General features: G+C 43.9%; 1 protein-coding gene across 2 annotated transcripts in view; it reads right to left on the bottom strand.

Annotated features, from left to right (window-relative positions):
• SLC15A1 (solute carrier family 15 member 1) overlaps nt 1–15,163 on the bottom strand; it is a 52,364-nt gene that overhangs the window by 1,892 nt on the left and 35,309 nt on the right. For both annotated transcript variants that reach the window (XM_027776305.1, XM_006141534.3), the window contains 7 exons: nt 13,494–13,613; nt 11,880–12,026; nt 10,693–10,742; nt 3,125–3,232; nt 2,612–2,720; nt 1,541–1,681; nt 107–214 (listed from right to left, as the gene is read on the bottom strand). In XM_027776305.1, coding sequence (XP_027632106.1) covers nt 107–214; nt 1,541–1,681; nt 2,612–2,720; nt 3,125–3,232; nt 10,693–10,742; nt 11,880–12,026; nt 13,494–13,613 — 783 coding nt within the window. The remainder of the gene's footprint in view (nt 1–106; nt 215–1,540; nt 1,682–2,611; nt 2,721–3,124; nt 3,233–10,692; nt 10,743–11,879; nt 12,027–13,493; nt 13,614–15,163) is intronic.

Genomic DNA, 15,163 nt, shown 5'->3' with positions numbered 1-15,163 from the left:
AGGAGCCTAATGGCCACGTGTCCATGGACGACTAGGGAGGGTCGCCGTTGGGATGACCATTCGTAGGTGAGACAGAAGTACGTACAATCTCTTCCTCCACCCGTACCTGCTCATTGAACCGGGCTGCCCCTGCCACAATAAGCACGATGATGTTGCCAAAGGCCACGGTCAACAGCCATCCGGCCTGGAGCACCGATTTCATGTTGGAGGGAGCCTGAGGAAGCAAAGCCAAGTGAATCGTGACTCGGATCTCCACCTCGGAACAGCAAATGCAGTTCCCTGACTCACGTCATTAACAGTCTACCCCACCATTGTACATCCAAAATGAGGCTGGCTTACATGCAGACAGGACCACCACTTGGGTGATGGGGTGCCCTGACACTCACATTGTACCAGCATATGAGAATCGCTTGAGTCTCACTCTACATTCTTGCAAAGTTGTCCTCTTAATTAGATGGACACACTGATTCTACTTCTGCAGAATAGTTTTTGAACAGAACTGCCCTGCCTAGAATGTTCTGCCCATCAAATGGAAGCTGCTCTTGGGGCTGCAAGCTGGCTCTTCTGTGGCTCCCTGCCATGCTACCAAATGTCTCGTCAAACTCCTGTCACCTGTCTTATAGTCATCTCCTTTATTAGGCTGTGAGGTGATCACAGAAGGGGGTCACTCAACTCATACTTATTATCTTCACTACAAAAGTGGAAGTACCAGGCATTGTGGGATCTAATGACTGTAACTATAGTTTTGACCAAATAGTTCAGAAGGGAAGCTCTAATTTGGCTGCCAAAATTGCCTCAATTTCTAGCATACCTACAAGCAATAAAACACGCTAACTTGTTTTTAAAGTGAGGCCTTACTTGGTGAGCCTCAAAGAGACCTCGACTGAACCGTGAAGATAATGATGACGCAGAACTGCCAAGAAGTGTCTTTATGAAGAGTCTGTACCATTCGGTTGTTTCAGAATGCAGACTCTATGGGCTGTCATAACCCTGGAAGCAGTATTTATATTTCCCTACTTAGAACTCTAAAGCTTTAGTCTGTAAAAACTGAAGTCTGGGAATACAGACTCATGGACATACACACCCACAAAACTGTACGGAGAGCTATTCTTATTTAGTAACGACAAACTTGGGGACCGCAGGGATCTTGTGCCATGGCAGTTACTATACTGCTTTGTGTAAACACTGCAGGCATACAGCTATCCCAGTTTTTTGTTTGTTTGTTTTTCTCATGGGGGAATGTGATCACTGGAGAGAGATGGAAAGTGAGAAATCACCCCCCAAGGAGGATGACCACACTGCAGCCCCTTCTCTAGTCTCCTCTTGGGATTGTGGACATGTATGCACGTGTGCCCAGAATGATTTTCAAGTTGCCGGACCTGGGACTCAAACCATGGTCCGCCATGTGGGAATCCAACACCTCAACCACCACACCACCTGCTTGCTCTCTCATTACCCCCTGGATTTAAATTAAGTCTCAGCAGCATTTTCTGAAGACCTGGGTATGGAGGAAGAGTGGTAGAAACAATGAACAAGAAACCTGAGAGTATGAGAACTCCAGCCCTGTGATGGAGAAGACCACCTCGCCGCAGGTGAGGAGGAAATACTGTGGGATTTGCAGGGCCATGTTCACTGTGTTAGGTGAAATATCTTCGAATTCCTTAAATTCAGGGCAGTCGTTCTAAATCAGTAAAGCAAAAGCAGAAAGAAGAAATTAAAATCGAGATAGCTTCTAGAATAACAGTCGTTCAAACAGGCAAACTGAGTTTGACTTTCTAGGATCATATCATACAATTATCAGTAAGGACACATTTTAAATGTCAATATCCAACGTTGCTATATTCTGTGATGGGATGGACTTGAGAGGACTTGAAAATGTGTTCACCTACTGTTTTCCCCTTAAATAAGGGTGTAGGTTGGAAGCCAGGTTTGTTTAAAACATTGCTATCACTTTGAACTGTAAGTTCCTAAAGTTCATCTTAATAACCGATAAGAAAACATCAGGTACTAGTCAACCTGGCTTTTCAGTTAGGGTAAGTCAGTCCATTCAATTTCTTTCTTTCTTTCTTTTTTGCCAGAAGGAAGGCACGTGTGCTCACCAGAGACAGAGAGAGAGGGGGAGGAAGAAGGTACCTCCTGGGCCAATGTCTTTGCACTTCCCCTCATTTTCTCTGTCCCTCTCTGGTGCGTGCACATGCCTTCCAGCAAATTAAAAAAAAAAAGAAAAAGAGAAAGAAAGCAGCCCCCCCCCCACCCCTTCCCCCAGTGGAGACTAGTCACGCTGCAATCTCTCCTTCATTCCTCCATCCTGTTAGGATTTGGGGCATGCACGTGCTTGCTCCGGGGGCATTGTTCAGGCTGCTGGGTCTGGGATCTGAACCGTGCAAATGGCCACGTGAGATCTGACAACCTTAACCACTAGGCCATGGAGCCAGCCCCGTTTTGTTCTAACACATAATTCAAAGAAATAGCTAGGAATTGAATGGATTTTAAGCCTGTTTAAAAGACAGATCCTACTATGACTTTAATTAAATCATCGCTATGTCCGAAGCATCTGTGAGGATCACAGGGATGCTTGAGCGTGACGTCCGACACGAACTGAGTTACTCACCGTCCTCTGGATCACATAGGTGTAAGCACTCCCATACTCCAGTTTCGTAGTCTCGAAACTAAGTTTACAGTGCTGTGAAATATCTGCTGCGCTGAATGTGAAATTTTTTCTATTAAAAGAAAAAATAATATGAGGTTATGTCATTATTGGCATGAAAGCTCTGATGCATTTTTTTGGGAGAGATTTTTGCTATAAGGTACATGTACTCACCAGAGAGACAGAGAGAGACAGAGAGATAGAAAGTGAGAAATCACATCCCCGGGGGGATGGCCATGCCACAATCCCCTCTCCTCCACCCTCCTCTTGGGATTTTGGGCACACGAGCACATGTGCTTAGCGTGAGTTTCAAGCCATCAGGTGCAGGACCTGAACTGCAGTTGGCCATGTGAGAGTCCAGTGCCTTACGCACTATACCACCTGCTGGCCCCATTCAATGCATTTTTTTTTTTTTTTTTAAGAAAAAGATGTGAAATCCTTGAACTCTGGAACAAAGTGTCCAGTAGAAGTACTTACTTGCCTGATGAGAAAAACTGATATTCACTGGCATTGTTTCTGGTGACATTTTCATAAACCTTCCCCGATGATGTGAGGCTGATGACATCATTAAAAGCATTTACAAATCTGAAAGAAAAAACCACCTGTCTTATAAGTGAACTCTGGAGGGCCAGCAGGTGGCAGGGCAGTTAAGGTCGCTGGACTCCCACATGGCTGACTATAATTTGAGTCCCGGACCTGGCGGCTTGCTTTCTTCCATTCCCTCTCTCTCTCTGGTCAAACTGAAAAATAATACTAATGAATAAAAGTAAATAAATAAATATATTTTTTTTAAAGGCAAACTCTGTAATCATTTATTGTAGCTCATAGCCTGAAATTGGGCTGTGCTCCCTTCTAGAGGAAGACTTCTAGAGAATTCCAGGTCTGCCCTTGCTCACCCACTCATGAGAACGTTTTTTTAAAGAGTGTACTTAACCCAGTGTTTGCACACACAGGGTGCTGCTCACAGTACCTTGTAAACAGCCCTCGTTTGGTGACACTTTCGGATATCAAGGAGGGACTGAAGCAGGCCCTGGTCCCTCCCCTTCAAGAAGGCAGCCAGGGCATCTTGCTCCTTGCTTCAGAAGCTTTAGAGCTACCGGGATGAAGGTCCAAGAACAGATGTTGCCCAGGACCGAACGATAGTCCCCAACCAGCGTTCCTTTGAGAAAGAGAAGGGAGGACCATCCATCTTAACCTCTTAGAAAGCCCGAGGTAGGGGAAGGCCCCAGAATGGAGAGGAAGGAGTGAGCCCATCCAGTGGTAAGGGACAGCTTTAAGGAATTCTCAGATGGCAGAGACTCATGTGGTCCTGGGGTGCCAGGGACCGGCACCCAGAAGGAGTGCAGTTAGGACTGGGAATTCCAGTAAGATTGGGCCCTAGGCGCTGTGGCTTTCAGTCGGCTAAGTCCCCCATGCCTAAGTGTCACATGGAACCAGGTGAGTCATTTACCTACACAAGAGCACTCTGATGCTGAACGGTACGGGCGATGATTGGAGACCCTTTTCTGGATGTTCTAGGCTATCGAAGAACCCGTAACTCTCTTTTTTTTTATTACAAAAAATAATTTGCTAAAACATAAGATTTACAGAAGTTCCCCAACAAGCCATACAAAATGGTCACAAGTTTCTTTCGAAAGAGTCTACACTTGACAGCACAGTTATTAGTGAGGGCTGTGATGTTTGTTTAATGTTCTCATTTTGGTTCAAACAATCAAACTTGTCCATCTACCGCGTCTACATAAAGTTAGACTTGGCTAGAGAGTATGTTCTAAAGAATGGTTAGTTGCTTTTAACCAATGCGATTAGATCACCATAAAAATAGGAAAGGAGCCCATAAAATTGAAATAAACTCAGCTCCCCCCTCAAAAAAATAAAATAAAGGAACCCACATCTCTGCAGCTAACCCTCAAAATGACATTCATTAGCATTGCTTTAGACTTAAAACCATAATGGGAGAAATGAATAAAAACAGCAAGGGGCCACTGCTTTTAAGCATTTCGCAACAATCCAGATGATACTTCGAGCCTCTGTTCACACTTGACATCAGTGAATCAGGACAAGACATAGGTTTGCTACTGTGCATAGTCACCAGGGGCCTGAAGATGCCCTGGCTTTTATCCAGTCATGTTTCTAAGACTGTGTGTTGGTAAATGCAAACAAAAAAAGAAGCAGCGATGCACATGTGAGGGTCACATCAATTTAAATATCACTCATGGCACACGGCCTAGCCCACGCTCCAGCCAGCTGTGCCCATGGCTTGGGCTTCGCGGGTCTTAGCTCCGCTACATCGTTTGCTAATGGACCATCTGGACCGGGAGCACTTCCCCAGGCCTGGACTGAGAGTAGAACTGTGTGGATCTGCAGTGCTGGGACCACTTATTTTTCAAAATATGTAAACATATTCTTCCCAACTTGTCTGCATTAGGATGATAAATTTTGGTCATGAAATGTACTTTAGGGGCTGCCATTGGGTATTCTTCTGGAAGGAATAGTTCAAATTTAAGAGTCCCTTTCTCAAAGGGGGAGCCCTGGGGGGCAGCAATGACCACATGGAAATAACAGGGCATTGTTCTCATCTGGTTCTGCTTTAATGCCAGGAACTGGCTCTGCCAGCCAAACGCTGGGTTTCCTTGATCCTGTGGGGCGGTCCACAGCAACACACTCCCGGGGTTCTGAGGGTAAGAGGATAGAGTTGAGATCGGTCGTGCTCTCCTAGTTCAGATCAGCACAGCCAGAAGGTCCTATGGGTGATTTAAGTTAGCTTAGGCATCACAAGGAGCCCCATGATCAAAGGCTAGGAGATGATTTTTATTTTACAAAGTTTAAAGTAAATGGCTTTGGGGAGCATACTGTGAACTGGAACACAGGTAGATTCATAAACATCATCGTAGTCAGAATACATTGCTCCCAAGTCACGCTGCGCTGCCCCCCAGCCACTCCTAACCTGGCAATCGCCAATCTCTTCTGGGTCTTTAGCATTTTTGCTTTCCCAGAAGTGCACGTCCATGGAATTATACTCTAACTTTTCAGACTCGTTTCTTTCTCAACATAATGCTTTTGAAATTCATTCACATTGCCATGGGTAACAAGTTTGCTCCCTTTTTTGCTGGCAGTATTCCATTGTATGGACATACTATAGTCTGTTTATCCATCATCTATTCAAGGACATTTGGGTGATTTCCAATGATTGATAACTATGAACAGAGCTTCTACAAATATTTGTGTACAGGTTTTTTAATGTGGACATAAATTTTCTTTTCTCTAGGGCAAATATCTAGGAGTAGTATGGCTAGGTCTTTTGGTTGCCTTAACCACCATATTACCTGCTGGTCCCTATTCTTTCAATACCGATTCATGACTTATTTCATTAGATCTCTCCTTCAACTTCTCAGCATAATAGCTATTTCACATTATATCCCTAGGCAGCCAGGGCATCTTGCTCCTTGCTTCAGAAGCTTTAGAGCTACCGGGATGAAGGTCCAAGAACAGATGTTGCCCAGGACCGAACGATAGTCCCCAACCAGCGTTCCTTTGAGAAAGAGAAGGGAGGACCATCCATCTTAACCTCTTAGAAAGCCCGAGGTAGGGGAAGGCCCCAGAATGGAGAGGAAGGAGTGAGCCCATCCAGTGGTAAGGGACAGCTTTAAGGAATTCTCAGATGGCAGAGACTCATGTGGTCCTGGGGTGCCAGGGACCGGCACCCAGAAGGAGTGCAGTTAGGACTGGGAATTCCAGTAAGATTGGGCCCTAGGCGCTGTGGCTTTCAGTCGGCTAAGTCCCCCATGCCTAAGTGTCACATGGAACCAGGTGAGTCATTTACCTACACAAGAGCACTCTGATGCTGAACGGTACGGGCGATGATTGGAGACCCTTTTCTGGATGTTCTAGGCTATCGAAGAACCCGTAACTCTCTTTTTTTTTATTACAAAAAATAATTTGCTAAAACATAAGATTTACAGAAGTTCCCCAACAAGCCATACAAAATGGTCACAAGTTTCTTTCGAAAGAGTCTACACTTGACAGCACAGTTATTAGTGAGGGCTGTGATGTTTGTTTAATGTTCTCATTTTGGTTCAAACAATCAAACTTGTCCATCTACCGCGTCTACATAAAGTTAGACTTGGCTAGAGAGTATGTTCTAAAGAATGGTTAGTTGCTTTTAACCAATGCGATTAGATCACCATAAAAATAGGAAAGGAGCCCATAAAATTGAAATAAACTCAGCTCCCCCCTCAAAAAAATAAAATAAAGGAACCCACATCTCTGCAGCTAACCCTCAAAATGACATTCATTAGCATTGCTTTAGACTTAAAACCATAATGGGAGAAATGAATAAAAACAGCAAGGGGCCACTGCTTTTAAGCATTTCGCAACAATCCAGATGATACTTCGAGCCTCTGTTCACACTTGACATCAGTGAATCAGGACAAGACATAGGTTTGCTACTGTGCATAGTCACCAGGGGCCTGAAGATGCCCTGGCTTTTATCCAGTCATGTTTCTAAGACTGTGTGTTGGTAAATGCAAACAAAAAAAGAAGCAGCGATGCACATGTGAGGGTCACATCAATTTAAATATCACTCATGGCACACGGCCTAGCCCACGCTCCAGCCAGCTGTGCCCATGGCTTGGGCTTCGCGGGTCTTAGCTCCGCTACATCGTTTGCTAATGGACCATCTGGACCGGGAGCACTTCCCCAGGCCTGGACTGAGAGTAGAACTGTGTGGATCTGCAGTGCTGGGACCACTTATTTTTCAAAATATGTAAACATATTCTTCCCAACTTGTCTGCATTAGGATGATAAATTTTGGTCATGAAATGTACTTTAGGGGCTGCCATTGGGTATTCTTCTGGAAGGAATAGTTCAAATTTAAGAGTCCCTTTCTCAAAGGGGGAGCCCTGGGGGGCAGCAATGACCACATGGAAATAACAGGGCATTGTTCTCATCTGGTTCTGCTTTAATGCCAGGAACTGGCTCTGCCAGCCAAACGCTGGGTTTCCTTGATCCTGTGGGGCGGTCCACAGCAACACACTCCCGGGGTTCTGAGGGTAAGAGGATAGAGTTGAGATCGGTCGTGCTCTCCTAGTTCAGATCAGCACAGCCAGAAGGTCCTATGGGTGATTTAAGTTAGCTTAGGCATCACAAGGAGCCCCATGATCAAAGGCTAGGAGATGATTTTTATTTTACAAAGTTTAAAGTAAATGGCTTTGGGGAGCATACTGTGAACTGGAACACAGGTAGATTCATAAACATCATCGTAGTCAGAATACATTGCTCCCAAGTCACGCTGCCCCACAGCCACTCCTAACCTGGCAATCGCCAATCTCTTCTGGGTCTTTAGCATTTTTGCTTTCCCAGAAGTGCACGTCCATGGAATTATACTCTAACTTTTCAGACTCGTTTCTTTCTCAACATAATGCTTTTGAAATTCATTCACATTGCCATGGGTAACAAGTTTGCTCCCTTTTTTGCTGGCAGTATTCCATTGTATGGACATACTATAGTCTGTTTATCCATCATCTATTCAAGGACATTTGGGTGATTTCCAATGATTGATAACTATGAACAGAGCTTCTACAAATATTTGTGTACAGGTTTTTTAATGTGGACATAAATTTTCTTTTCTCTAGGGCAAATATCTAGGAGTAGTATGGCTAGGTCTTTTGGTAAGTGTGTTTAACTTTGTAAGAAGCTGTCCAACTGTCGTGCAGAGGGGCTCTACCATATTGCATTCCCACTGGCATTGCACAGGAGTTCCAGTTGCTCTATCTTCATTCTTGTCAATACTTGGTATTGTCGATTTAAGAAAATTGTTATATCCCTCTAATAGATGTGTTTTAGTCATTTATTGTGGTTTTAATTTAATTTCCCTAACGGTTAATGGTACTGGGCATCTTTTCACATGCTTATTTGCCACTTGTATATATTGGTATATCTTCTCTGGTGACATGTTTGCCAAAATCTTTCCCTTTATTTTAAAATTGGGTTATTTCTTTATTATTTAATTTTGAGACTATTTTATATATTCTGGATACAACTTCTTTGTAAGATATGTGATTCGTAAATATTTTCTCCTATTTTGTAGCTTATTTTTTCATTTTCTTCTGAGTGAGACAGAACAAATACCTCAGTTGTCTAATTTATCAACTTTTTCTTCCATGAATTGTGCTTTTGGTATCTAAGAACTCAACATTACAAAGTTTAAAAATATTTCTATATGAACTGTATAGTTTAACATTGTACATGTAGATCTGCAATCAATTTCAAGTTAATTTTCACATAAGATGTGTAGACATTTTAATATAATTTTTGTATACGACATTTGTATAAGAGTGTTAAAATGTCTCAGCACTATCTATGGTTTAACCCATTGACTTGTCTTTGTTACTTTGGCAAAAATCAGTTGGCTATACTCGCGTGGGTTTACTTCTGTACAATTCCATTGATCTATGGGTCTCTTCTTTTGCCGATACAACTTTGTCTCGATTACTGAAGTTTTACAGTACGTCTTAAAAATGGTAGTAATATGAACCTTCTATCTTTAATCTTTCTCAAAATTATGTTGGTTATTCTAGTTCACTCGCCTTTCCATATAAATTCCAGAATCAGCTTGTTCATATCTACAAAGATAATTCTTTGCTTTAGATAGAAATTTTACTAAACCTATCAATTAATTTGGGAAAAACTGATGTCTTTACTATATTAAATCTTCTAATCAATGAACACAGTATGTCTCTCCTTGTCTCTAGTTCTCCACTAATTTCTTTCATCTCAGCACTCAAATCCTACATGTTTTGTTCCAGTTATAACTATTTTATGTCTTAGGGGAGATATTGTGAAGAATAAGGTTTTCAATTTCGGTTTCCAATTGTTCATTCCTAGTACATAAAAACATGATAGATGTTTTGGTTGTCATGCTTGTATCCTGTAACCTTTCTAAACTCACTTTTTGATTCTATGGGAGTTGGGGGAGACATTCTGTGTAAATGATTGCTATCCATGAGTAAGGAGTTTTATTTTTTCTTCCTTTCCAATATAGATTTTTTTCTTTTTGGAGAGGTTTTTGCTATAGGGTACATGCGCTCACCAGAAAGACAGAGAGAGACAGAGAGACAGAAAGCGAGAAATCACCCCTGCCGGGGGGGTGGCCATGTCCTTCTCCTCCATTCTCCTCTTGGGATCTTGGGCATGCATGCTCATGTGCCTGGCATGAGTTTAAGCCATCGGGTCCGGGACTTGAACCCAGTCAACTACGTGGGAGTCCAGCAACGTAACCATTATGCCACCTGCTGGTCCCAATATAAGTGTTTTTATTCCTTTTTATTGTCTTATTATTCAGGCATCGAGAAGGGTGTTGAATAGGAATGGGGAGAGTGAGCAACCTTACCTTGTTCTAGATCTTAGGAGAGAGCATTTAGACTCTCATCATGAAGTGTAATGTCCATCTGAGATTTTTTTAGATGTCCCTTTTTGGAGTAAGAAACTTCTTTTTCTATTCCTAGATTGCTGTGCATTTTTATTATAAGTGAATGTGAAATCTTTTTGAAAGAGGTTTTTGCCATACGGCACGTGTGCTTGCTAGAGAGAGAGACAGAGACAGAGACAGTGAGAGGGAAAGTAAGAAATCACCCCTTGGGGGGGTGGCCACACCACAGCCCCTTCTCCTCCATTTTCCTCCCAGGATCTTAGGCATGCATGCACATGCGCCCAGTGTGAATTTCAAGTCACTGGATCTGGGGCTCAAACCACGGTCGGCCATGTGGGAGTACAGCGATGTAACCACTGTGCCATCTGTTGACCCCAAATGGATTTGAAATTTTATCCATTTTTTTCTGCATTAATTAGATGTGATGTGAATTTTCCTCTTAGTTTATTAATATGATGGAGTATACTGATTTTTTTTTTAAATGAAAATTACATTGGACCAGCCTTACATTCTTGGGATAAACCTCACATTCTCATCCCTGTTATAACTGAACTTTACTATGGGTATGTGTTACTTCCATTGGAAGGTGTTGTAACTTAAGTTTTAAAGGACTATATACCTGATTCCATTTTCTCCTTTTTCTGGCTTCTGGTTAAGGCCATCATTTACCTGAGAGAGAGGGAAAAAAAAAACCAAAACAGTGGTATAAAAATATTTTCAAAATTTAATTCATTAGAATAAATTCAGATAAACATTTGGGTCTTTGAGAAGAAGAGTAATGCCGATACTTATCCTAGGAGCTCAGGCATAATGACTACACTTGACGGTTCCATTTCTGCAGCCCTTGTATTCCTGAAGGCTCAAGTGAGATTCTAGGACTTTTTTCTTTTTCTTTCTTTCTTTTTTTTTTGCTATAGGGTGTGTGTACTTGCCCGAGAGACAGAGAAACAGAAAGCGAGAAATTACCCCCTGGGGGGATGGCCATGCCGCAATCCCTTCTTCTCCATTCTCCTTTCAGGATCTTGGGCACATATGCACATGCACCTAGCGTGAGTTTTAAATGTCTGGGTCTGGGACTTGAACTGCAGTCCACTACATGGGAGTCCAGCAACATAACCATTACACCATCTGCTTGTCCTGAGACGCTAGGATTTTTGATTCTTGTCTGCCACTGCTTCCATAGAATACGGCTTCCCAAGGCTTTAGGAGAAACCATTTGATCGTGCCCTAATTCATCAAATGGCCAGACTCCCGGTCTCATTTTCCGGTCTTGCAGATGCCCAGTTCGTTTCACGTTCCGGATGCCTGGAACGTCTGTGTTTAGTTTAACTCCACCCTCGTCACTTCTTCTGTGCTGTCCTAACTAGACATGTATGTTTGTATCATCAGTATTTTATATGTACTGTACTTTATGGCTTTTACTTGATAGGCTCACTAGTTTTTCAGAGACTACCCTCATTTTCCAATTACTCAGTGCAAAGTTTTGAAATTAATGCAATTAAAGGTGTATTTAAAACTTTATCTAAAACGTTCCTAGAGATGCACATATGTACTTCATATGACTTGTGTATGCACATGCATGCATGCTCCGACACACACACGCATACACACACTCAGTTCTTTTCAAAATTTTAATATTAATATTAACCCTTCCCATTCACCAGTCAAACATTTATTGGAAATCGAATGCCTCATGTTACTGCAGAAGAACGGAATTGGGTATTATCGACTGTGCGACCCAGGGGTAAAACGAAGTCACTCCCTACCACAGACAGCAGAGGTGGCTGGAGGTGCACGGCTACTCACCACTCGGTACTGATTGGGGGCCCACACGAGAAGGGTGTGGCGTTGGCCCTGCTCGAAGTCATGAACTACTGTAGCGTTTGAAGAGCCAGTAGAAGAGATGCTTATGCTTCCCAGTTTGTTTGCTTGGAAAGTCAAAAATCCGTCTGTCTGTAGATGGGAGAAAAGGGATCATCATTAATTGCACAGTTTTTTTTTTTTTTCTTTTTTTAACGAGAGAGAGATTTTTGCTAAGGGCACATGCGCTTGCTGGAGAGACAGAGAGAGACAGGGAGACAGATAGTAAGACATCACCCCCCCCCCAGGGGGATGGTCACACTGTAATCCCTTCTCCTTCATTTTCCTCTCAGGATTTTGGGTGTGCACACACACATGCCCAGTGTGAGTTTTAAGCTGCCAGGTCTGGGACTTGAACTGTGGTCAATTATGTGGGAGTCCAGCAATGTAACCATTATGCCATCTGCTGGTCCCAATGCCACAGTCTTGATCTGCACTGAGAAACTGAATATTAGAATGGCTAGTATTTGATATTTCAAGTTCACATTCATGCATATCAAAACGTTTTTCCAGGTGATTCCAGTCCGGACTCAAGATTGAGAACCCTGATCCAGAACCATGAGCATCTGGATTAGGGATTGCTGACCTGGGCACAGCTGACGTCGGGGTAGTTTAGCCTCGGCTCAGGCTGGCTCTCGGCACCCCTGGCTTTACGTAACAGAGCCAGCAGCACTCTCCCCGTCTCAACAAGAGGAACATCTCCAGAGAGTGCCAAAGGCCCCGGGGACAAAGTCAGTCCTTGTTAAAGCAACTCGCCTTTCTGTTTACAGTGTGGCTGTATGTACTAAGAGCCTGCACTGCACACGCTTCCAGGTGATCTGGATATATCTTACCATTTGCGGGACCAGCAGTTAGTGTAAAGGCTATGTCACTGGACTCCCATGTAGTACACCGCAGTTCGAATCCCGGACCTGGTGGCTTAAACTCACGCCGAGCGTGTGTGTGTGCATGCCCAAGATCCCAAGAGGAGAACGGAGGAGAAGGGACTGCGGTGTGGCCATCCCCCTTGGGGGGTGATTTCTCACTTTCTGTCTCTCTCTGTCTTTCTGGCGAGTGCACATGCCCTATAGCAAAAACCTCTCAAAACAAACAAACAAACAAAAACAAACAAAAATTTGAGGTCCACTGGTCTGGAGTGAAAGCAAAAATCTGTTTTTTTGTTTTGTTTTGTTTTGCTTTGTTTTGAAGGTTTTGACCATAGGTTGTGTGTGCTTGCTGGAGAGAAAAAGAGAGAGTGAGAAATCGCCCTCCAGTGGGGATGGCCACACTGCAGTCGCTTCTCCAGTCTCCTCTTGAGATTCCGAGGACACAGGCACACACACCTGGCATGGTTTTCAAGCCACTACGTCTAGGACTCAAACCACAGTTGGCCATCTGGGAGTCCAGTGCCTTAGCCAGCGCCACTGACTGGCCCTGTAAAACCACAATCTGATAAAGAAAAATAGTCATTTTCATCTGGGCTGATCTCGAGATTCTACGAGGACCCAGAAAACCAGTGTCTCCAAATCCTACTATAACACAGGCCAGAACACAGAAGAAAGGGCTTCGTCTTCTACTTACTTGAGACATCTGGCCAATAGTCTCCGTCTTCTCAGGAAAATATATAGTCATATTACTGTTTCCTATATTCAAAACTTTAATTTGGACTTCGTTTCCTTTGGGGAAGACTGGAAGAGTTTTCTAAGGGAAAAAATAAAATAGAATTGAGAAGAGAGGTCTTCAATGTGACATTGGAGATGATTTTCACCCTGGCCCCACCCTGGCTTTCCCTCCACTGAAACATGCCACCGCTTCCCCACACCCGCCCACTCGACCTGCCAACCCCTCACCTCCTGGTGCCCGCCCGTGGGAGTGCTCTCTGTACAGAAGGTGGAAGGAATCAGGAGGAGGCCATTGTTGGTCTTATCTAGTTGCCTCCAGATACGAAGATTCAAGAAATGAACTGATAGCTGGGGGTTCAGAGTGACCAGAGCCTACAGGAACCCAGGTCCTGGTACCTGGATCTGCTGACCCCAGCATCCCCCTGCAGTTCAGGAAGCCCATGCTCAGGCTTTGAACCTGGGGCTTTAAACACTCTCACACACAGGCTCCTCTCCTGCCTCCTTGCCTTTGCTCGGAGCCTTTGGTCTCTCTCCCACCCCTCCCTGACTTAAATCCCAGTGCTTCTGAAGTGCTCCAGGTCTGCTTTAGTCCAGGGTGATTTTTCACAAAGTTAGCTGTGTTCAAGAGACACGAGCACACGCCTGGGCACAGCTGCTCGGTTCCCGACAGCCAAAAGGCGGAAGCAGCCTGGTGTCTGCGGATGGATGGACAGATGGACGAAATGAGGTCTACAGTTACAATGGAATATTTTCCAGCTTTAAAAAAGAAGGAAATCCAGGGTAGCTCTACAGTCTACTGGTTAAGGGAGCCAGATCCCACATGTTTGACCACCAAAAAAATTAAAAAACATTCTGAGGGTGTCAGCTGATGGCATGGTGGTTAAGGCGGCTGGATCCCACAGAGTTGACTCTGTGGTTTGAGTCCCAGTCTTAGAGGCTTGAAAATCATGCCTGGTGCATGTTTGTGTATGCCCAAAATCCTGAGAGAAGAATGGAGGAGAAGGGATTGTAGCGTGGCCATCTCTTTTGGGGTGCTTTCTCATTTTCCCTCTCTCTCTCCTTCTCTTTCTCTGTCTGGCGAATATACATACCCTCTAGCATATTTTAAAAAGAAAATGAAAACAGAAACATATGTTGGGCACATGTGCGTGTATGCCCGAAATCCCAACAGGACGGAGAAATGGAGGAGAGGGGGTTGTACCATGGCCTCACACCATTGGGATATGCTTTCTCCCTCTCTCTCTCTCTCTCTCTGGTGAGTGCATGTGACTTCTGCCAATTAACAAAGAAGGGAAGGAAATCCTGTCAGTGTTACAACAGGTGAGGCTTGTGAGCCTCAAGGACACTACGCATTATGAAACGAGCCAGCCACAAAAAGAAATTTTGGATGATCCCACTTAGACGAGGTGCCTAGAGAAGGCAGAATCCTAGGGACAGAAAGTATAGGGTCATTGGTAAAGCGTGATGTATTTTTCTATGTTTTCCTATGCAAAAATGTGTCATGTCTTTTCCAACAACCCAAGAGAATTTGGTCACCAGGGGCTGTAGGGAGGAGGTCGGGGCAGTTAGTTTAATGAGCATAGAGTTTCGGTTTTGTATGATGAAGAGCTCTGGACATGGGCTGTTCGA

This window comes from Tupaia chinensis, unplaced genomic scaffold (genome assembly GCF_000334495.1).
Source record: "Tupaia chinensis unplaced genomic scaffold, TupChi_1.0 Scaffold000057_1, whole genome shotgun sequence".
In the NCBI taxonomy this organism is placed as follows: domain Eukaryota; kingdom Metazoa; phylum Chordata; class Mammalia; order Scandentia; family Tupaiidae; genus Tupaia; species Tupaia belangeri.
Note: the sequence above shows the minus strand (reverse complement) of the source record. Positions and strands in the feature narration are given on the sequence as shown.